Below are 23,837 nucleotides of genomic sequence, written 5' to 3'. Positions count from 1 at the left end.
TGCTCTTCAATGGTGAATAAATTGTGGTCTATACATATAATGGAATACCACTCAACTATAACAAAGAGAACTTTTAACAAAACACAACAGGATGAATCTCAAAAGGATTATGCAAAATCCAAAAAAAAAAAGGGGGGGGGGAGACACAAAAGCTTGCCTAAGTTTTATCCCATTTGTAGGGCATTCTAGGAAAGGCAAGAACTATATTGCCTTGGGCCCAGGTGTGGGCGGAGGGACTGGACTGCACAGTTCTCTCTTCAACTTTGTTGGCAAAGTTTAGCTTTATTTACCACCTTAGTTTGGAAAACTCCGCAAGTCCTGCTGTGTCAGGGCTCCTCCTAGCGGGACTGCAGCGTTTCTCCTAAGGCCATTTGGTCCAGGAGTTCAGGCTGCCACCACTGAGCGAGGCACTTTTTCTCTACTCGGTCCTCCACCCTCATCACCGGCCGTGGCCCTGTTTATTTAGGACAGTCTAGAATGGTTTCAGTTTCCCTTTCTTTTTACCTTTTCAGTTCCGCCCCCATAAAAAAAAATACTCCGTTTCGTTTCTCCCCGGACTGTCGGACTCCGCCCCCAAACAAGGCTCTGGGAGTCGCGTCTGGGCTGGGCAGAGGGGCCACCGGGTTCCTCGACGCCGCCCAGCGGTGCGCTCGGGAGCGGGGAACGAGCGCGCGGGACTCGGCCGTTTCCCTCTCTCCGTTCCCTTCTCGGGGGCCTGGGCTCCCGTCTCCCCCGAAGGTCGGGACAGCGGAGGTGCGGCTGTGGTGGCCGGGCGAGCCGCGATGCGACGGGGGCAGCCGAGGAGGTCGCGGGGCGGCGCGCGCCCGCCACCCCAGCCGCCTGCAAAGCCCCTGCCCCGGGCGGAGCGGCAGGGCGCGCAGCTCTGGCTCTTCCCCAGCGCCCCGGGCCTCCGCAGCGCGCTGTCCCGCAGGTCCGAGGCCCCGCGCCAGGTGTGCTGCACGCGCGGGCGCCTGGCGGTGCTGGAGCGCGGCGGGGCGTGCGTGCAGGTGCACCAGCTGCCCGCGGGGAGCGCCGGAGCGCAGAAGCCGAGTGAGTGGGGCGCGCCTCGGGCCGGGGGGTGAGGTGGGCGGCCAGCGCCCGCGCTTCTCTCAGCGGCCAGAGTTGTGGGCGTGCGGTCCTTCTCTAAGCCGGGAACAAAGCTCCCGAGTGGACCCGCACAGCAGGGGTCAGCGGTGGCGCAGAAACGCGCGGGGCCCGGGTGGGTTTTCGCGCTTCGCGCCTGCGGCAGCCGGGACCTGCCCTCGATCCTGCGCCCAGCTGGGGTCGAGTCCGACAGGACGGGCCTCCCCGCAGGTTAACCGCGCGGAGGGGGGGCAGCATCATCGGTTTCTGCGCAGGTTTTCATTTGCCCCTTTTAGAACAGCCGCTCCGACTTCGAGAGCCTTTGGAGAACCCAGTTACCTTGTTCTCGGTGGCAGCCCTTACATTTGCAAGCGGTTTAAAGGGTGCTTTTCAGTTGCACACCCGGGGGGGGGGGGGATTTCCATAGGGATTAGGTCACCTACTGTGGCTCCGATTTTACAGGTGGGGGGAAAGCAAATGGCCACACCCCTACTCTTAAAAATGTTGCCCCTCTGTTGAGTGAAGACAATGGTGTTTTGTGGGTTTTTAAAAATATATCTTTATTGATTTCAGAGAGAGGAAAGGAGAGGGAGAGAGAGACAGAAACATCAATGATGAGAGTCATTGACTGGCTGCCTCCTGCACGCCCCCTGCTGGGGATCCTGCCCGCAACCCAGGCGTGTGCCCCGGCGCCGGCGGCGGGGATCGGACCCTGGTCGCCTGGATCCTAGGTCGGTGCTCAATCTCTGAGCCAGCCTGGCCGGGCCAAAACGGTCTTCTGGCTCCTTTTGCTTTTCACTTGAGCGAAGTGGAACATCTTTTCTTTTTTTTCTATTGGACATTTGCATTCCTTTTTGGTGAACTTCCGGTTCTTATATTTGTCTCTTTAAAAAGTGAGTTTTTCTTACTCATTTGAGAGAGGTGTGTAAATATTAAGTAAGAATAGCCCTTTGTTGGTCGTATAGGCTGTAATGTTTTTCTCACCTTGAGTTCAGTTGGTGTTATTTTAGTCTGCGTCATCAGTCTTTTAAGGATGATTATGGATTTTATGTGATGTTAGAAAGCTATATCCACACCAAGTTTTTTTGAATGCACTCATCTTTATAGAAATTTTAACCTTTCATTTTTAAAGTTAAAATTTTTGATAGGTATGGCTATTATTTAGATTAAGAAGTGAGGCAAAGAATACAGATTTATTTGTTTGTTTTCTCCTGAAGGCCACCCGGATGTCACAATACCATCTATTTGAATAACCCTTCTATTTTTCAACTGATTTGAAATTCTGAGTCTCTAAAAATCCTTAGTCTTTTTAAGCCATTTCTTCTTTATTACCAAACTGGTTTTGATTCTCCTAGCATTTGTAATATAAAGTGGTTTGTGCTTGGAGATTTTACATGAGTAGTTTCTATTTTCTGTTTTGTTGGATCTAAAAAGTGAAAAGTCCCAAATCTACTGTGCCCTACTTTAATTTTTGTGATAAAACTAAAAGAGATGAGTAAATGGTAACTAGTGGACAATTTTAAATCTCTTAACGTTTAGAAAGGGTAAATATGCAGTAAAGCAATAAAAAAATTTTTAACAGCATCCTCTTTAAAATAGTTCCTCAAATACAATTTCCAGAATATAGGACTTGGTGTCTCTGTGAAGCAGTCAGGAGGGGTTTATTATTGTTATTTAGTTTGTTTTTGGAATGGGTATATCTCAGAATATACAATATATTTGCTGCTACAATGAGTTATGTTGTCCAAAAATTGTTATGTTTTCTTACAGACTTTTTCATTGCTGTCCCTTCAAATTTAGCTTCTCCATATCAACTTATTAAGCGGGAATCAAATTTTGATTCGCTATTTTAAAGATATATTCAATATAAAACAAAGTATGAATCAGTGCTTTACTAAATTAAAAAAAAAATCCATTGTCAATTTGTCTGCTTTCTGTACTTGAATTTTCTTAAAAACAAGTTCATGTTAAGTCAAAGGTTGTCTAGTTGAAAATTTTTTCCAGTTGTTTTAAGTGTATTATAATGAAATCAGTGGGTAATAATCAGAGTGATGATAGTACCTGGTTGGATTTGCTCTGCAGAGTGCATTAAGTTGGGGAAAAAAATGAAGATACATTCCGTGGACCAAGGAGCAGAGCACATGCTGATTCTATCCTCAGGTGGAAAGCCATTTGAGTACAACTATAGCATAGAACATGAAAGGTAGGAAACTTTTTTTTAATTAAAAATTATTTAATTTTTACTTAAAAGACAATCAATTCTTGTAGTAAAATATTACTTTATATGATCCTTGTCCCCTGCTTTATATAATGGCATTTTAAGTAAACAATGAATTCAGAACTGACCAGTGAATCCCGTGAGTAAACTACAAACCAATTTATGTCGCCTAGGGCACTTATCATGTATTGCTTTGACATTTAAAGGAAATGATTGGTTAGTCTGCCTAGCCCAAAATTGGACTTTCACATTCATTAACTCATAATAATCTTATAAGTTAGATTTCTAGAATAAAAGTTTTCAACCAAGGGAAAAAAATACATTATAATGGAATGATTTGTGATACTTTCTCCTAGTAGATCATGTGAATTAGAACTTACTTTCATCGTGTATTATCCCTGCATCATAAAATTACTGTTTGCAAAAGTCTTAGAGTCATCTTATTACAATTATATAATGCACATTATTTTACTTTTAAACCACTAATCAAAACGTATATTGTATTTTTATAATAGTGTTAGATTTACTGAATGTGAAGCAGTAAATTATAAATTTTTCTCTTGAGCTTCAATCCTAATTAAATATAGTTAATAATTCTAACATTAATGTGACTTTTATTCATATGGTGATGACATAAAATATATTTTCTTTCATCAGGCCTCAGTGTATTTTACAGGAAAAAACTATAATTCAGATCACATGTGGAGATTATCATTCTCTTGCACTCTCAAAAGGTACTTTTCTGGAATATTAATTGTTTTTTTAGAGGGAATAAATGTGTGTATATATAGAATAGAATGTATATGCTTCACCTTGTAACAGGACAGAAATACGGTTTTGTATTTGATATGGTTCGGAGTACTATTTTTTTTAAATCTTCACCCAAGGATATTTTTTCCATTGCTTTTTCAGAGAGTGTAAGGGGGGGAGAGAGAGAGAGAAACATTGATGTGAGAGAGACACATCGATTGGTTGCTGAGAGGCACATGCCCTTGGCCAGAATCAAACCCAGGACCCTTCAGTCCGAGGGCCGATGCTCTAACCACTGAGCAAAACCAGCCAGGGTGGAGAACACTCTTCTTAAAGGAGATACAAAATTAGAGAATTCTTGGGCTTACAAAAATTTTCAGGTTTCCATAATTACTATTCCTACCTTTCATTCTGTCAGATGACAAAATTAAAATAGTTTAGTAATGAGTTTGATGTCCTTTATTCAAGGGAAAAATGATCCATGAATTGGGGAGAAAAGTGCCTCATATGCCGTGGAGCCTTCTTCCGAGGAATTTTGGGCAGAGCAAGTTTTATAGAGCATTAGAAGACCAAACTTGGAAATGGCATGATTGCTTGAGGTTGCAAATCTAACATTATTTAGAAAAGTCAAGGAACAAGGAAATAAGTATAAAGCCCAGAGTTGGCTTGATGTTTGGGGATTGGCTGAACGGATATACTGCATTTCTGGCCAAATGGAGCATTTAAAGAAACAAGAAAATTTGGTTGACATGGCACCCCAGGCAGGAGCGGCTCCATCTTGGACCTAGAGATTTATTTCAGTAGTTTCATGTTTTTATTTTTCAAATATGAAACAATGAAAATATTTTGAATAGTCAAAATCATTCTGTCTGGAATAAGGACCAGCATGGGCCACCCTTTTCTAGAACCTTCCCTTTCAGCGCTCTTCCAACTCCCATTGCAGGAGCTCAGAATCCTTGGCTCTGCTTCTGTAGCCAGTTTGCAGGCCCCTGATGTGTTTTCACATTACCTTTTGGCCCTGCTGGGCGTGGCTCAGCGGTTAAGCGTCGACCTAGGATCCAGGTGATCAGGGTTCGATTCCCGGTCAGGGCACATGCCAGGGTTGTGGGCTCGATCAGTGATTCTCTCATCATTGATGTTTCTATCTCTCTCCCTCTCCTTTTCTCTCTCTGAAATCAATAAAGATATATTTAAAAAACAACAACAACAACAACAAAACATTACCTTTTGAATTCAGGGATTCTCCCTAGCCCTTTATTATTTCCTATTTCTTATCTGACACTGTAACAGATTATTTCCTAAAGAAACTTGACCGTGGAGGAATAATTAAGACAGAAGGGTGATAGAGAGGAATTCAGAGTCGAACATTTTTTTAATGTATAGGATAGACATAAACATAAACGGAATGGAAGCTGGGATTTAAGGATTTAAGGGAAGTAAATAATCAAGTATTTGACCTGTCCTGAAGGCCCTGTGAAAGTCTGAGAGAATGAACTTGTATTGAAAAAAGTGCCTGATTGTTTGACTTCATCCGTTCAGGAACGAATAATTTCATTTTGAATATCTTCCATGTTCAGGATATGAAAACGAAGCAAACACGCTGCACCATCAAGAACCCCAGGGTCTAGTGATGTGGGGGAAAAGGGATGTTCAGGGTTTATTACTGATAAAACACGTGGGAGAGAGAGAAGCTGATGAAACAGAAATGGAACTGCATGCGTTCTGCGCACCATTACATTCCTGGCGGCTGCAAGGCCCATGATAATTATGTTTGAAGGAGAGGCTCTGCCGCCAGAGCTTGCACAGTATCTTGCAAAGAGGTGTTAAGTAAGCGTTAGTTCTCTGATATATCCTTTCAGACACAGGCAGGGAAAAAGAGTAATTTTAGGTTTTTATCCAAATGTAGAATGTTTTTGTTTTTCATAGGCTTATCCTGTGGGTTTTTAAAAATAAGTATTTCTTGAACTGAATTACGATATGTTCAGATAGCCTCGTTCTACCTGTCTTTGTCTGCTTCTGTAACAAAAATACCATAAATTGCATGGCTTGAAAGGCTTGACACAGCTCTCGATGCTGGAAGTGTAATTCATGGTGCCAACAGATTTGGTGTCTGGTGAAGGGCCATCTTCTTATATGGTGGAAAGTGTAAGAGAGCTCTCTGGGGTCTATTTTATAAGGACCCTAATCCCACCCTCATGATCTCATCTAATCCTAATCACCTCCCAAAGGCCCTACCCCCTAATATCATCACTTTGAGGATTAGGATTTCAAGATATGAATTTTGGGAGGGACACAAACAGTCAATTCATAACACTACCCTTTGAGATAGGAGGTAAGAAAGTATCACTGTTACTGCTAAAAAGAGTCTTCTAGTTTTTCCGATTCAGACATATGGGATCTAACAAATCCTGTCAGTTTGAATGTAAGAGATTGTGATAGTGTAACATGAATTGCGTATATAATGCTATAGGGTAATGTCTGCTGCATTTTAAATTTAATAAGATCATGAGATAGCATTTTCTTTCCGTCAAGGTGGTGAGCTTTTTGCATGGGGACAGAACTTACACGGCCAGCTTGGACTTGGAAGAATACTTGGCTCAACCCCCACACCGCGGATTGTGGAGCACCTCTCAGGAGTCCCCTTGGCTCAGATTTCTGCAGGAAAAGCCCACAGCATGGCTTTATCCATGTCCGGAAACATTTACTCATGGGGGAGAAATGATTTTGGACAACTAGGCCTGGGCCACACCGACAGTATGGAAACATATTTTGAAATTCATATTATCAACAGATACATTTGTTAGATAAGTGATGAAATTAACACAGACCTCCCTTTTAAAAATGGTCCAAGTCCTCACTTTTCATTGTTCTTCAGGACAGAATCAGTTTAAAAGACATGCGTAGTGTGGAAGTCCTTGCTGGAACTGAGACACATGGCAGGGCCATGTGGAAAAGGGAAAGAGTGTCAGACTGGGGATTGGAACACCGGGATTGTGATTCCCACTTCACAGTTAACTGCAGGGCCTGACCCAGTTACTTACAGCTTTTCTCTAGGACTTTTTCATTTTCTGTAAAGTGACGAGTTTGGATGAAATGATCGTCAAGGTACATGTGCACTTAAGTTTCTATTAATATAATTATAACAAAAAGATACTAAAATTCTATCTTAGAAACCCATACAATCATATTCTATGAACTGTTAATTACATTTGTACACACACATGCAAGTGTGGGCAATAAAACATGTACAGTAATTCCCATTATTGAACTACTACCTCCACAAAGTAGATGGCAGAGGTTCTTATTGTCCCAAACACCTTGTTAGAGTTTTCAAGTGTAACAGACTCCGTTGATTTATCAACTCTGGTAATGTACATATTATTTCCTAAGTTGCTGGTCAAACACTGCATTTCTCCTTGATGTGGTCCCCTGCTAATTCCTCAGGAGAATCCATAAGTCAACGTTAGAAAAATGTTCAAAGGAGGCAAAGGAATAAAGGGCAGTTAAACTATTTTTGCTGAATCTCTTAAGTGCCTTGACAAGAAAATCGTGAAAGGAAGAAGAGGTAGAGTGATGCAAGGGGACCATGGTAGAGAATTTAAGAGAAAAAAAATATATATGTTCATTAAAAAGAATTCTCAGTGGGAATTGGAAATATCAGATATCCTGCAATTAAAGTTAATGAGGCCTGCAATTAAAGTTAAAAAGAGAAGAATGGGCTCTGGGAAGTGGCTTGATACTTTCACAGGTGAGTACCCCCAGATGTGGTCCTTTGACCATTGCCCCAGCCTTCAGCCTAAATACGCCAACACAGAGCCTTTCTTGTCAGAATGTGTTGGGAACTGTTGCTGCTAGGCTGAGAGGAAGTAAGTAGTCCAGGTATTTTACCAATAGCACAGAGCCCTAGTGTGAAATTCAGCATTTCCTTTTGGTCACTTCAACTGTTCTTTCCCTTGACTAGATGAAGAGTTTCCTTCCCTTATTGAAGCACTGGACAATCAGAAAGTTGAATTTCTTGCTTGTGGTGGCTCTCACACTGCCCTGCTCACTAAGGTGTGTGTCCCTTTGTCTCCTCGACTGTAATTTTGGAAGAACACTTTGCAGTGGGAAAAACACTAGAACATTCGGGTGTGGGCAGTTAGTGTTTCCCAGGGAAAAAGGTTCATCGTTTTCCACAAGCTAGGACCGTCTTCCTAATAATTGGGGGTTTTGCTTTGACAGTGCTTTATAATTATTTACCGTCGTATTTCTCTAGAATCTGATATGAAGTTCCCTTTCCTTAGGATGGGCTCCTGTTTACTTTTGGTGCTGGAAAATATGGGCAGCTTGGTCACAATTCAACACAGAATGAGTTAAAGCCCTGTTTGGTGACTGAGCTCGTTGGGAAAAGAGTGACCCAGATAGCATGTGGAAGGTAAGTTGTAAAGTGTCGATCGAAGCTGACAAAATCAATACAATAAGTTTAGGTAGGTAGTTTAATAAAATTTCCATCAGTTTCATTGATTGAGATAAAAGTATTAAACATTTTCAAATGGGTGAAGATGCTTAATTTACATTATTAGATAATCATAATCTTTATTTAGTATACATATTTCTTTTCGTTGATTTTTAAAAAAATGAACAAATACATTTACTTTCTGAAGCCCCTTCAGTGAAATACCATTGTAACTATTCAAATGCACTTTGTCTTTGAGAAAAATGTCATCATTTATTGGGGAAAAATAAAATACACTAACAAAATAGAAACAGACTCATAGATAGAGAACAAACTGGCAGCTGTCAGAGGTGAGGGGTTTGCTGGGCAGGGTGAAAAAGGTGAAGGTGTTAAGCAAAAAAACCCCAGCACCCCATAGACATTATGGTGATTACCAGAGGGAAGGGGTGCGGGGAGGTAGCAGAGGGTATAGGGGGATAAATGGTGATGGAAGGAGACTTGACTTGGAGTGGTGAACATACAATATACAGATGATGTATTAATAGAATTGTACACCTGAAGCCTATATACTTTTATTAACAATGTCACCCCAGTGTATTCAATAAAAAATAAATAAGCATGAATCACAAAGGATTATTCATTGATGTAATCATAATCACTCTTTCTCACAACCCCTCAGGGGCCATCATACTTAATTACCATAATTCTTTCAAAGTGATCGAAGTAAAGTAGAAGACAAAGTCATTGGTGGTTTGAGCAAAATATTCTTGAGAAGTTTTATTTTCACAGCTTTTTTTTTTTTTTTTTTTTTAAACATAGAAAAACTTTCTCAAACTCCTTGGTTCACTTAATTGTTTTCTTCCTTGACCATCAGTTAAGCCACTTCTCACCAGTGAGATGTTGGGTCTTGGAATTAAATATTTTCACCCAGATACGCCTGTTCTTTTGGGCAGTTATTTTTCTCTCACTAAACACAAGCAAATTCAGACTCTACTGAATATTGAGTTCCTTTGTTTGTTTACTGATCCTTTGCTATGAAAAACTGGTGTTATTTACTTTTAGTCCATAGAAATTGGCTCTGTGACCTCAGAGTAAAATTATATAAATGAATATTATTAAGGTGGACCAGATTATTGGGATGGCATAACTCTCTGCATTCGATAATGTCTCATTATTGAAAGAAACTATTATCACATTGGATCTTTCATAACACACATTCCTTTGTGTAACATGCGTTACAAGAGTAGACATCACATTAGAGATGTCTTAATGCAAACCAGGGCAGTACCCCTCTTAGCACAGGAAGATTCACTGGAAAGACCCACAGAACTCACTGAAAATTATTATACTCATGGTCACATTTATTACAAGAGGAAGACACAAATTAAAACCAAAGGAAGAGATGCATAGGACAGAGCCTCGGAGGGGTCCAAATGAGGAGCTTCAGGCATCTGCTCCCCTTGACAGTGTTACCCCCTCCCAGCCTGATACATGACAATGTGTAGAGTTTTGCCAACCAGCGAAGCTCACCCAAGTCCAAAGTTGTTATTGAGGTTTCATCACTTATTCCTGATTGATTGAATCATTGTCTAGGTTGTTGAATTCAAAGTCCAGCCTCTGCTTCCCCTCCCTGTAGGTTTGCCTTACATGCGGCCAGAGGGGCCCTCCGTGAGCCACCTGGGTGAAGGGACTTGCCGTGAATAATAAAGGCACACCTATCACTTGGGAAATGTTAAGGGTTTAGAGGTTACCTCCCGGGCACTGAGGACAAAGGCTGCACTTCCATTTGAGCAAGGCCAGATTCTATATAGTGGTAGAGACCGTTGAGCAAAGTTGTAAGAAAATCAGTGTGATAAAGGTCTTTGGGAAATAGAGTGGGAACTCAGAGGATCACCTAATTCCGTTTTCTAGGATAGGGAGTGGAGGGGCTCAGAGGTGGCTTCCAAGAGATGGTGACTCTCAAGCCAAGGCTTAAAAAAAGGAGTAGAAGGCAAAGGGAGACGTTTGTTCCTGATGAAGGGAACACCAGTTGCCAAGGTGCAGCATCATGGTCTTGAGTGGACTTAGGGGTTCCAGAGTCATCTCAACCACACATTAATGATTTCTTAGTTTCCAGGGAGCTCATTTCATGCCTTTGGGAGTTGGTTAGCTAGTTTCACTCACTCGGTGACCTAATTTTGGCAGTTGATTGCATTGCTGCGAACTCTCACTGTGGATAATTGAGAACTGACCATATGTGCTTTTATTTAATAGGCGGCACACACTGGCCTATGTTTCCGATTTGGGGAAGGTCTTTTCTTTTGGCTCTGGAAAAGAAGGACAACTGGGAAACCATGGAGCACATAATCAGCTGATACCACTTCCCATGAAATTGCCATCGAATGAAGAACTCGCAGTCGGTAAATTCTATAGAAGCACAGGAATTGGCGTGAATACCTTTGTCTAGAAACTGCAGTGTGGTCAGGAAAGAAATGTATACTTGTGAAGGGAGTTTCTTTAAACATTGGTTTCATTTTTTAAGTACAAACAATTTAAAATATCCAGTATAATTTATCAAGTCAAAATAACCATTAGTTTTATCCCTTCAGATTAAGATTAATGTGGTTTTAAAATGATACAACATAAAGTAGACTATATGGATTCAGAAGCATATGCAGCCTCTGACTCCAGTTTGCAGGCGGCCTGTTAATTTCATGGTGATTGGTTTTCTTACTTGGTTAAATTGACTCATAACCATGTAAAACCCTCAAAATGAGAGCAGCTGACGTATGTGAGGTAACTGTGCTGAACACTTAGTATGTGTTACCTCACCTATCCTTAAATAGTTCAGGGAGATGCATACTCTCAGTCCCATTTTACTGTAGGATGCAGAGACGAGAGTGAAGGGTTAGTGAGGTCTCACAGCCAGTAAGTGGTTTGGCTAAATTTGAACTGTGTGTCCTGTGTAACCTCAGAGCCTGAGCTCTGAAACCGTCTACTCTAGAAGTGCCTTGGAGCACTTTGGTTACTGTTTCTGAAAGTTTAGTGGTGATCTAAAGTACCAGAATTCTCTCAGTTCTCCTGGGAAAATGAACAGTAGCGTTATTTCCTTAAGTAGTTCATATATTTGATTTCTTCTAACAACTTACATAGACTTTTGAAATAACTTATGTACATTCCTCACAGCCAGTAGTCATTGGTCAAATCTTGAGTTGTAGAATATAGTTTTTTAGTAATAGGAGCCAAATTACACCAAGGAACAGTTAGCAAATCAAATAGTTGTTTGACTGTGTTATATATAAAAGCATTTATATTAGGTATATTAAACTGATGGCACATAATCAACCTTGTGAATCGCCTGTTTGCCAACTAGACTTGAGCCTGAAGTAGATGTAGATTTCTGCTTTATAGATAGTAAATATGTTGAGTCTTTGCCTATCAGAAAGCTAAAAGGACTAAGTTTAAAAAGAATCTGAAATTAAAGAGTGTGCATGTTTGTATCAAATGACATTCTAAACTCTTTCTTTCCGTATATCCCTTTCAGAAAGCCATACCTCAGAAAAGGAGTTAATAATAATTGCTGGAGGGAATCAAAGCATTTTGCTCTGGATAAAAAAAGAGGTAAAAATAGATCCCTAGATGTTCTATAACTTCTTATGTTAAGCAAAACAAACAGTTCCAGAATCCAAGTTCAGTGAATTCCAAAGTCATTGGGTAACTAAGCTGACTTTTGGGGATTTGGTCAAACATTGGTCCTTTATTGTCTAAACTACATAAATATTTACCCACAAAAATCAGATTCGTCCCTGGTGAATGTTGAATCGGAGAGATTTCTTTAGGTTCTTCTTACCTTTGGGAGGCTCCCTGCCAATGACATTTGGTCCTAGAGAGCCAGTGGTTGACATTCTAATCTAGTTCTGCCAACCAGTATTAAAACAGATCGATGTTCATAGGCTTTTGAATAATGTCCTCATCCTCCTTCACCAAGGCAAATGGAGTTCCTCCCACTTCTACACACAGCCATTTCAGGATTTTTCCTTCCCCTCAAAGCTGTGTGATATTGTTCATTTTAATCCAGTTATACCTGTATAAAGTGCTGAGTGTTGGCACACTCAGAGAAATTTACTTTGGATCTAAATTTGTATTCAAATTGGCAAGAAATTGGCAATCAGGAAATGATTGATTACTTCTTGGTAGAATCTCACTTTATAATTTCCCGGAGCTATATTATTCATATTTAAAAATCTGTTTTACCCATTACCCTTAGAATGTGCCTAAAAGTTGGATACCTATTTCTGTTGTGTCTAAATTATTATATTTTACTTTTTTTGTTTGTTTACAGAGTCCCTATGTTAATCTGAGGAGGAAGATTCCTACACTGAATGAAAGGACTGTAAAGAGGTGGATTGCTGATGTGGGGACAAAGCAGGGGCAAAACACAAAAAGGTATATCTCATGTGTCTCACTGCTTGTATAATTCTCTAAAGCTGTACAATTCTCTAGTTCTGCACAATACAGAGATGTAAGATTTTGTGTTCTACTAATTGGTCCATTAACTAGAGATCTCCAGAGCTCATATGTTTAAGAGCGCTGATAAATAAAAAATTCATAAGGCAGACCAGCAGGGAGACCCAGGGAAGAGTTGATATTGCAGCTGGAGTCCCAAGGCAGTCTGGGGCAGAATTTTCTCTTTTCAGGAGACCTTAACCTTTTTCTCTTATGGCCTTCAACTGATTGGATGAGGCCCACCCACATTATGGAGAATAATCTGCTTTACTCAAAGTCTGCTGATTTAAGTGTAATCTAATCTAATACCTTTACAGCAACCTCTAGATTGATGTTTGACCAAGTATCTGGGTACCGTTACGTAGCCAAGTTGAAACATAAAATTAACTGTTACAACTAGCATGTAATCTCCACAAAAGCAGCCCTGGCTGGTTTTCTCAGTGGTTAGAGCGTTGGCTTGTGCACCAAAAGGTCTCAGGTTCAATTCCCGGTATAGGGCGTATACCTGGGTTGTAGATTCAGTCCCTGACCCATTCAGGGGTTGTGCAGGAGGCCACCAGAGGCCACCAATCTCTCACATTGTTGTTTCTCTCCTTTTGTTTCCTCTCCCCACTCCCCCCTCTTCCACTCTCTGAAAATCAATGGAAAAAATATCCTCGGGTAAGGATTAACAAAAAACAGAAGCAAAAGTCTGCACAAAAGCACTTTTTTTTTCTTTTTTTTTCTTTTTTTTAAATATATCTTTATTGATTTCAGAGAGAGGAAAGGAGAGGGAGAGAGAGGTAGAAACATCAATGATGAGAGAGTCATTGATCGAGCCCGCAACCTGGGCATGTGCCCTCACTGGGAACCTCCTATTACAGTTGAAGAACTACCATCTATAAAGATTATACTCATTTTTGCAAAAATCTCCTCCTTGGAGATATTTTTAGGTATGGCTTTCTAATTCTGGAAAGTACTTGTACAAAAAATTACAAAATGTTACATAATTTGCAGAGCATAAACGATCAAGAGCTATTTGTGCAATACTACTAAGATGGAACTGAGCATACTCCCCCAACCCCAATTAATTTCTGGTAATTTTTTGGTTTACGCTTCAGTGGAACAGAAATAAATAGGGCTGGGAAAAGTTGGGTGGGTTGAGAGTGTTTTTTTTGTCGGAGAAAATACCCTAAGTCAAGATGTCAAGCCTTTTCCTCTTTCCCTGTGGCTCCTCTGAATATATATCCTTTTATTTCCCATGTTTGCCACTGAAAATTTGAGATTTAGCAAATGGAATCAACTTTTAGATGGCAAGCAAACAAAGCAATCGCAAACAAATTGGAGAGAGAGGGAGAAGTGTGAGGAACAATCGTTAAGATGAGGAGGCATACTCCTGATGTGTTTTCACCACTGTCTTATTCCTAATATAGGGAAATCAAAGAGATATTTTCGTCTCCTGCTTGTCTGACTGGAAGTTTTGTAAGGGAAAGGTAATATATATAATTTATAAAGTTCTGTTAAAAATACTGTGTACAGCATGGTGACTGTGGTTGATAATACTGTATTGTGTATTTGAAAGTTGCTAAGAGAGGAGATCTTAAAAGTTAGCACAAGAAAAAAAATTGTAACTGTGTGGTGATGGATGTTAACTAGACTTATTGTGGTGTTCATTTTGTAACATATACCTATACTGACTCATTATGTTATACACCTGAAACTACTATGTTATATGTCAATTATATCTCAATTTTAAAAATAATTTGAAAGATTGTAAAGAACTTGTTTGAGGGTAAGATAATTAGCTATGTGTTTATCTCTTTAAAAATTATTTTTTACAAAAGCAAATATATGAGTGCTATAGAAAATGTCAAAAATACAGATACACAACAACAAAATGAAAATCACCCATAATCCACTACCTAAGAGTAATAGCTAGTAGCATTTGTGTGTATTTTTTTCTATGTAAATATATTCTTTTACAAAAAAGTGGTATTATATGTTGCTTTATACATTGCTTTACACTTAATATTTGTCCATTTTTCATTTTGTTCAATTTTCATATTCATATTTTTTATAACCCCATTTTAATGGCTGCATGGTATTCCTTGGGAAGGACATACCCTAATTTATTTAAACACTTTCTTGTTGCAAGACGCTAAGATTTCTTTGAATTTTTAAATAGTATGAAGGAAAAACTTTATACTTCTTTTCCTAAATATTTGTATAATTTTAATTTGAAAGAATTTTTCTATTTTCAGATACTAAATATGTGTAGTTTTACAAAGAATTTATTTTTAAACAATGACTATATTGAGTTCACTATAAATGTAATTCATGACTTAAGATACACATCATTAGTAGTTTTTTATTGGAATACTAACAGTTTACTGCTCTGCTCTGAACCCTATTTATGTATTTATTTATTTAAATATGTTTTTATTGATTTCAGAGAAAGGGAGAGAGAGAAACATCAATGATGAGAGAGCGTCATTGATCGGCTGCCTCCTGCACGTCCCTGCCTTAGGGATGGAGCCCCAACCCGGGCATGTGCCCTGACCAGGAGTTTAACTGTGATCTGGTTAATAGTCAACTCTCATCCACTGAGCCACGCTGGCCGGGCATGAACCCTCTTTTTTTTTGATCCCCACTTTCACTTCATGTACCTGGGAGAAATGGCTTCTTTTTTTTTCTTTCCAGAAATTGGAAAAACTTTTTTCTGTGACTGGGTTGTTTTTTTTAACTGGAAAATAAGTATTTATTGATTATTCATTTAAGATAAGATAATATCTGAGTTAAAGTTAGATAGCACATATTGTTAATGCAGCCTTGATGTTGTTGGCATTTTAGAAATAATCATGTTGTCAACTATTTTTAATTGTATTTGTATTCAGCCAAATTATTATAGTTATTGTAAAGTTGAGGGGGAAATGTAATTTTATTGAAATGAAAGCAAGCTTTAGAAAAATTTTTTCATCTGGATAGGTACTCTAATAAATTATTAAATTTTGAATTGTACTTTTTCATTTAAATTATTCATTTCTTTTAAAAATTTCTCTTTCTTCCACAGAATAGCTGCAGAAGCAGTGTTTATTCATTTGGACTTAAATAAAGCAAGAAACACCTTTAAGGAGTTAACCCAGAAGGACTGGCTTGCTAACATGGTGGTATTCTTCAGATTGTTTGGGAAAGGGGGGATCACAAAAACATTTTTTATAAGAACTCAAAATTTCAGGAGAAATATTTTGTTTTGAGAGATTTCTCTGAGACCCTGTAGTATATCCAGATTAAACTCCAGTAGCACTCAGGTGTTTGCTCACATAAGGTGTGATAATTAGTAGTCATAGAGGTTAAAAATAGTCTAAATAGCTCATGCATACACGTATTCGCACTCGGGACTGTAGGAAGATGATTAGAGGATTTGTTGAGGTTGGCACTAGAATAAGAGCATTTTATTTGTAGTTATTTTAAACATAAGTATAGAAATGAGCACACTTTTTCTGATAGGAACATCCGCATAACCTAGGACCGCCTGGATTCTTCCTCTCTGTTTTTTTCCATTGCCCTTCCTTTTCTGAAGGTTCTAGAATATTCTTGCTCTTTTTGAGATTGTTGCTTCTTTGTTTCAGCACTGTCATTACTGTCTTTAGGTGTCCCACTTGCAGATGTTGCAAACACACTCCCTTTCTCAATTTAGCAGTTCTTAATTCAGCGGGGGTCTTTTGTTTTTTAAATATATCTTTATTGATTTCAGAGAGGAAAGGAGAGGGAGAGAGAGAGAAACATCAATGATGAGAGAGTCATTGATCAAGCCCACAGCCCGGGCATGTGCCCTGACCGGGAATCAAACCCCGATCGCCTGGATCCTAGGTCGACGCTCAACCACTGAGCCACGCCCGGCCGGGCTAATTCAGCATTTTTAAATTTATTTCCCTATTCTGTTGTGCTGGTTGATCGAGGGGTGGTACTGTGTTCTTCTCTCTGTGTTTCTTTCTGGGTCTCTCCTTCACTTCTTTTCTCTTTGCCTTCCCCTCCCCTTCCCCCCTTTCTCTCCCCTCCCCCTCCACCCCCCCTTTCTCTTTCCTTCTGTTTCTGTATCTCTCATTCTCTTTCCCTCCCAGCCTTGCTCTCCTCTCTCTCCCTCCCCTCAGCTCCCTCGCCTGCTCTGCTGTCCTGTTTGCAGCAGTCAGCATTCTGTATCTCAGCTGCAGGTTCTCTCTCACGCACATTTCTGCATCTCAGTGGAAGATGGACAGTTCAGTTCTGTTCACTTTGGCAGAGCCATGGTCCATTTAGGGATCTGAGGTAAAATGGATCCCTAATTGTGCACCTTTATCAGGACTCTGCAGTACATAATGGAAAGATCACCAAAAATGCCATTTCTGCATCTGTGAAGGAAAGAGGGTGGATCAGTTCATCACCAAGGCTAATTATACCTTAGTTGTGCCAGAAAAATATCATAAGGTGCAACTTCATAATCATAGAGCGATCTTCCATTATTTCAAACAGGATAATTGGGTCAGAAGACCTGTAATATTTCTGTTCTGAGATTTCTGTGATAGGGATTCACAGACTTGGCATTCATTCATTTAACAAATATTTGAATATTTGCTATGTGCAGGGCGTTGTGATAAGGACTCCTGATAAACAATGAAAGAGATATGCTCCCTGCCCTTAGGTCATGGCTTAGTTCAGCACACAGACACCTTCATGGAGCTATTAATGGGAAGACTAGGTGTGTTTTTCCAGCCACTGTCTCCCCTGATGCCTAGCTTAGAACATAGTGGGTGTGTAATAAATATTTTGGATGAATGAATTCAGTCATTACTAGGGCAGTGGGTAGTCACCTTTACTTAGAGCACTCAAAACAAGGTGCCCAGGGGATGTAGAAGTTTTCCAGGTGCCTATATGGGGAAGGGCATTCTGGCAGTGAGGAAAGTGTACACTAAGTCAGGTGCAGGAAACAGTGTAGCTGGCATGAGAGCACTGCAATATTCCGAGTAGGTTGGGAGGTTTGGGGCTGTGGCTGGTGATGGGCACAGAGATAGGAAGGATGTGTGCTGTGGACACGTCATTAAATAGAGTTGTGAGGTATATGTCACTCCAAACACAACCACATCGTAGGAGCCCAGTATATTTTGATATAAAAAAGATAATTATAAAATGTGTACATTTTAGAGTTACCTTTTAGCTAGTGTCTGATAATTTAATGATTAAGAACTAGGAGTTTGGAGGCTGAAAGATCCAGGAGAGATTCCCACTTAGCTGTGTGACCTTGAGTAACTTAATTTCTCTGAAGTACAGATTTGTCATCTATAAAAGGGGGTTAATATCATCTATGTTATAGAAAAACTATAAGAATTAAATGATGTGTTTAATACATGTGAATTATTTAGCAGCTGACAAATAAATATTCCATAAATACTAGCTTATTGTCTTAGTGGGGTTTTAAACTAATTATTTTTATTATCTGAGCACACATGACAAATAAAAATTCAGAATTGCATTTGAATTTTCCCCTGAACGCTTGCATTCTGCATTGGGGAAACTAAGGAGATTGGAAGGACTAGAAACTAGAGTTTGTGGTGCAGAGGGTGGGGGATGAAGTCCTATGAGAAGATAATAGGAAACCATGTTGGTTTTTGTTGTTGCAGTTGTTACTTTTTGTTTATTTTGGGTTTTATTTCTGTTTTGCTTTTTGGGGTTCTAACACATTCTTCCTCTTTTAAAAAATGAAGTGTGATAGTGGAACCTGGTGCAATGTAGTATTTATTATTGAGAGTGCTGCCTGTTAGTTCTGAATCTGCTGTTCCTCCAGGATAACTCTTGTACATGTGATTTCTTCTTCATCTCCTTCATGCACCCCTAGTTAACTGAATGGAGACAATACTTGTCACGTACCTATACTCAGGTATTGGGAGGCTAGGTGAGATGGGGTATGAACATGGGTTTTAGAAAGACTAAATGATTATTCCAGTTTCATGGTGCAATGAAACTTGAGGTTCTATACTTTATTTTATTTACAATAAGTTGCACCCAGTTCCTGCTGTGTTTTGACTGTCTTCTCCCTGATCCTCTTTTACTACAGATAACCACATGTCTCAGGGATTATCTGCTCAAAAATCTTCCATTTCTTTCTCCCCACCAAGAAGCTTTAGAAATATTCTTCCTTCTCCCAGAGTGTCCCATGATGCATGATTTTAACAACTGGCAGAACCTGGTGATTCCATTTGCAGAGGCTATTTGTAAAATGAATGATAAATCTTCAGAGGCTTTGGGTAAGATTGATGATTTACATGTGAAAATACTTTACCATTCTCAGTGGAAAGATGTGACTAGTAAAGTTATGGCAAAAGTTAGAAACACATTCATGTTTTTTATCTTGTATTCTTAGCGTATTCTAAAGATGCTATAATAATTACTCTTTTCTTCCAAAATAGATTGTTCTAGTACCTTTTTCTTATAATGATCTATGTATGGCTTGGTCATGAGGTCCTTTGTCCCCAACCTTTTTTTTTTTTTTAACACATCTTAATTGATTTCATAGGAAGGGAGATGGGGAGAGAGAGACAGAAACATCAATGATGAGAGAGTCATTGATCGGCTGCTTCCTGCACACCCCCTACTGGGGATCGAGCCTACAACCTGGGCATGTGCCCTAACTTGGAATCAAACCTTGATCTCCTGGATCCTAGGTCCATGCTCAACTGCTGAGCCACGCCGGCCCAGCTGTCCTCAACTTTTTATTACGAAAAGTTTCATACACAGAAGTTGAAGGAATAGTACAGTGAATACCCTACCTATATACCCTCTACCTGAGAGTCAGCAACATTTAACCTGTTGCCATATGTGCTTCCCCTCTCTTTAAGTACAGATTACATTTTATTTTTGCTGAATTATTTAAAAGTAAGTTGGAGACATCATGACATTTTACCTATAATAAATTTAATCATGCATCGCATAACAATATGGAAATCTACATTATCATGACATTATCATACCTAATAAAATTAGCCATAATTCCGTAATATTACCTAATATCCAGGGCATATTCAAATTTTTGCAAAAGGTATTGTACAGACTTTTTTTTTAAAATGTATCTTTATTGATGTCAGAGAGAGGAAAGGAGAGGGAGAGAGAGAAACATCAATGATGAGAGAGTCATTGATCGGCTGCCTCCTGCACAGCCCCGACTGGGGATCGAGCCCGCAACCCGGGCATGTGCCCTGACCGGGAATCGAACCCTGATCGCCTGGATCCTAGGTCGATGTTCAGTCACTGAGCCACTCCCGGCCAGGCCAGACTCCTTTTTTTAAATTGAGGTCAGTTGTTCTGGAGAACGTCCCACCTCTAGATTTGTCTGATTGTTTCCTCCTTTCCCTGTGTCTCCAGTACACTGGAAGTTAGTTCTAGGAGATTGATTAGATAATAAGATTTCTTTTCTTCTTATTTTTTTTCTTTCTTTACATAAATAGCATATGCAGCCCAAAGAAGTCTATTCTTTTATTTTATTAAATCTAGATAACATTGTAAGTGATGAAATGCTAGTTTAAAATGTTTTTTGTTTTTTATAATGCTGAAAGGTGTTTTTTAAGAGTTAAAAACTCATGCTGGGAGCACAAAAAGAAGAGTCATGCAATCATGAGTAGTTCTTAATCTAATTTGTTTTTTTGTTTTAAAGACTTAGTAATCCTCTTTTTTTAAAAAAATATATCTTTATTGATTTCAGAGAGAGGAAGGGAGAAAGAGAGAGAGAGAGAGAGAGAAATATCAATGATGAGAGAGTCATTGATCGGCTGCCTCCTGCACACCCCAGACTGGGATCAAGCCCGCAACCCGAGCATGTGCCCTGACCGGGAATCAAACCTCGATCTATTGGATCCTAGGTCGATGCTCAACTGCTGAGCCACGCCCAGCCGGACCGTAATCTAGTTTTTCAGTATGCTTTCACCTGGATAAAAGTGTGACTAATTTAGTGCCTGCCTTTTCACAGATTAATTGTAAAGATTGAGGTTCTGTTACTGTCAAGGAATTTTTTTTAGGACATTAAATTCTAAACTTTTAATTGCAATCATATTTTCTGAAAAATGTATTACAAATGTGTTTTTGTAACTATGGTATATAGAAAATATTCTATCAGTTTTGGAAAATATGGACAACTTTTTACCTTTAAGAACCCAAGAGAAATTACATGTTAACAATTTTTTACCTTTGTATCCCTCAGAGGAATATTGGGCATCTCTGCAGGAATCCGCTTTCATGGAACTGGTCCAGATGTTTAAAAGAGCCATCATCGCTCAACTGCATAACTGGACTGAAGGTGCTATGAGTAACTGTCTAGCTCTGCTAGAAATGTTGAAAAGGCTGCATAGGGTAAGGGTTTCAACTGGCCTGAATCTTAAGCAGACTCTTGAAACATGAAGTTTATATTGCTGTTTCTTAAATTTTATTTTTGTGAATTAATTCATGCATATAAAGGAGTGTATATAGTATCTATGAACAGTTTGAAGAAAACTAATAAAACAGACCTCAATGTAACTACCGCCCATGCTGGAAAAGGAAGCATTTCCAATACTTTTGAAATGCCTGTGTATTTTTCTGTCAGATTGCATCCCCGCACCTCCTGGAGATAGCCATGATCCTGGATTTTAGGCTAACTGTCCCCTCACTCTTTTTATTGTTTTATGAATATATATATTGAATACATATATATTATCTACTGTATATATAGGGTGTCCCAAAAAATGTGTACACGCTTTGAGGAATTATAAAGGCAGTGTTTATTAAAAAGCATATACATTTTTTGGGACACCCTGTATATATTATGCTGTTTAATTTTGCTGTTTTTGAATTTATGTAAGTGGAATACATGCTCCTTACACATGTTTTACACATTTGTCCACGTTAATACTTACAGCTGTATTCATTTTTACTTCTATATCACAGTCCATTGTATGACCCTTCCATGATTATCCAATGCAGTACTGATGGATATATGTGCTGTTTGCAGTTCTTTTTTTGGAGGGAGGGGTTCTCTATGAGAAAACATGCTGCTATAAACATTTCTGTACATATGTCTTGGTGTTCATGTATCAAGAGTTGGTTTTTTAGTTTCTATACCTAATTCTGAAATTGATAGGTTGTAGGGTATGTGTGTGTTCTTCTCTATTGGTAGTTACAAACTGCCTTCCAAAGTGCTTAGACTAATTTAAATCCCTTTCAAGAGATAATGAGGCCCTGGCCAGTGTGGCTCAGTAGATTGGGGCGTTGTCCTATACACCAGAAGGTAGCTGGTTCGATTCCCAGTTGGGGCACATGCAGGAGACAACCAATCGATATTTCTCAAATCAATGTTTCTCTCTTTCTCTCTCTGTCTTCCTCCCTCTCTGTAAAATCAATTTTAAAAAGAGAGAGAGAATGAGAATTCCTGTTGTTCCAGGAATTTGGAAAATATTTCAGCCTGAAATGATACCAAATTATGATTTTAATTGTATTCCCATGGTTCTAATGCGTTAGAGTACATTTTCATGTTTATAATTGCAATATTTGTTTCCTGTAAAGTATCAGTTCTTGACTTTTGCTCAAATTATTTGTTTTACTTTTCCTTATTGATTATAGAAGTTCTCTATTTTGTAAGCTAGTCCTTTGTCAGTAATATGTATTGCAGATATATCCTAGTTCGTAGCTTGTCTTTTTACTTCATGGTGCTTTTTTATGAACTCACATCCTTAATTTTAATATAGATAAATTTGTCGATTCATTTCTTTATAATATTTATCCTTGTCTCTCTCTTTGAACTTTTTCTCTTGCAAGGTTTTAAATTATTACCTAACTCAGGGATCAACACGGTTTCTTTTTGGAAAGGACCAGATAGTAAATATTTTGGGCTTTGTGGGGCATGTGGTCTCTGTGGCAGCTGCAGCTGTTGCAGTCTGCAGTCTGCAGTGGGAGCATGAAAGCTGCGCTTAGAATGAAAATGAAGGGGCCTGGCTGTGTTCCAACAGGATGTTAGAAAAATAAACAGGGGGCCTCATTTGGCCCTGAAAGCTGCCCCAGATAGTTTTCTAATGGCCAGACCAGAGGAAGAGTACAAAGGCACATATAACACATATCTAATATTTAAAAGGTTAGAAATCTAGCTAACTGCTGAATAAATATACTCTAAAACAAAATATACCCAATTTAGGCTTGGATTAGAAATCTTGGTCTCCTTGTAGAGTTCTGCAGTAAAGGTGGAGTCTGAGACAGGCGTCCCCAAGTCCTCTGCCGCCTTTTCCTATTTTTGTTTTGACCCATGTGCCCATAGGTGGACACCTTAGCTCTTATATCTGTGTTCTGTCCCCACCTTCCACAACAGCTGCTCCTTAGTAGTCCTGGAGTCTAGGTGTATCCTCACCTGTGACACAGTCCGCTCTTTAGGGACCAAGAAGGGGAAGAGACCTGTGCAGGTCCTGGAATCTGGCTTGGAGACATTTGAGCAGAGACTTACAGTTCCTGGGTAGCTGGAGCTCAGTCTCGAAGGGAAGGTGTGGGCTGCCAAAGACAGGTCCCCTTGGCCCTGCAGGCCCCTTACTGCCCCTGTGGGAGGGTAGTTGGCTGGAGTAAGGCTAGAGCAAGGACCTTTAAATCATGGGCCCAGAGCAGAGACCACTCTCGCCCAGGTCTAAAGGGAGTATTGATTTTAGCTTTGCCTTTAACAGTTTGGTGTTTAATCCAATTGGCAGTTTATTTTTTTAAACTTTTTATGTGTTTTTATTGATTTCAGAGAGGGAGAGAGAAACATCAATGATGAGAGTCTTCAATCGGCTGCCTCCTGCACACCTCCTACCGGGGATCGAGCCCACAACCTGGGCATGTGCCCTGACCGGGAATCGAACCCCGATATCC

General features: G+C 39.6%; 1 protein-coding gene across 2 annotated transcripts in view; it reads left to right on the top strand.

The window, feature by feature from the left end:
- The first annotated feature begins 782 nt into the window (after nt 1-782).
- The window catches only part of HERC5 (HECT and RLD domain containing E3 ubiquitin protein ligase 5), a 41,845-nt gene continuing 18,790 nt past the window's right edge, over nt 783-23,837 (top strand). The window contains exons 1-13 of one of the 2 annotated variants that reach the window (XM_016203215.2): nt 783-1,050; nt 3,166-3,286; nt 3,959-4,035; nt 6,584-6,805; nt 8,013-8,104; nt 8,335-8,465; nt 10,740-10,885; nt 12,010-12,086; nt 12,808-12,911; nt 14,384-14,443; nt 16,021-16,114; nt 19,039-19,228; nt 21,175-21,323. In XM_016203215.2, coding sequence (XP_016058701.2) covers nt 783-1,050; nt 3,166-3,286; nt 3,959-4,035; nt 6,584-6,805; nt 8,013-8,104; nt 8,335-8,465; nt 10,740-10,885; nt 12,010-12,086; nt 12,808-12,911; nt 14,384-14,443; nt 16,021-16,114; nt 19,039-19,228; nt 21,175-21,323 — 1,731 coding nt within the window. Of the gene's footprint in view, nt 1,051-3,165; nt 3,287-3,958; nt 4,036-6,583; nt 6,806-8,012; nt 8,105-8,334; nt 8,466-10,739; nt 10,886-12,009; nt 12,087-12,807; nt 12,912-14,383; nt 14,444-16,020; nt 16,115-19,038; nt 19,229-21,174; nt 21,324-23,837 lie in introns of those variants that run through there. The other variant, XM_087826606.1, reaches the window with a different exon arrangement.

The sequence above is a fragment of the Miniopterus natalensis genome, chromosome 1, assembly GCF_054644295.1.
Source record: "Miniopterus natalensis isolate mMinNat1 chromosome 1, mMinNat1.hap1, whole genome shotgun sequence".
Lineage (NCBI taxonomy): Eukaryota > Metazoa > Chordata > Mammalia > Chiroptera > Miniopteridae > Miniopterus > Miniopterus natalensis.
This window is presented reverse-complemented; position numbering and strand designations above follow the sequence as displayed.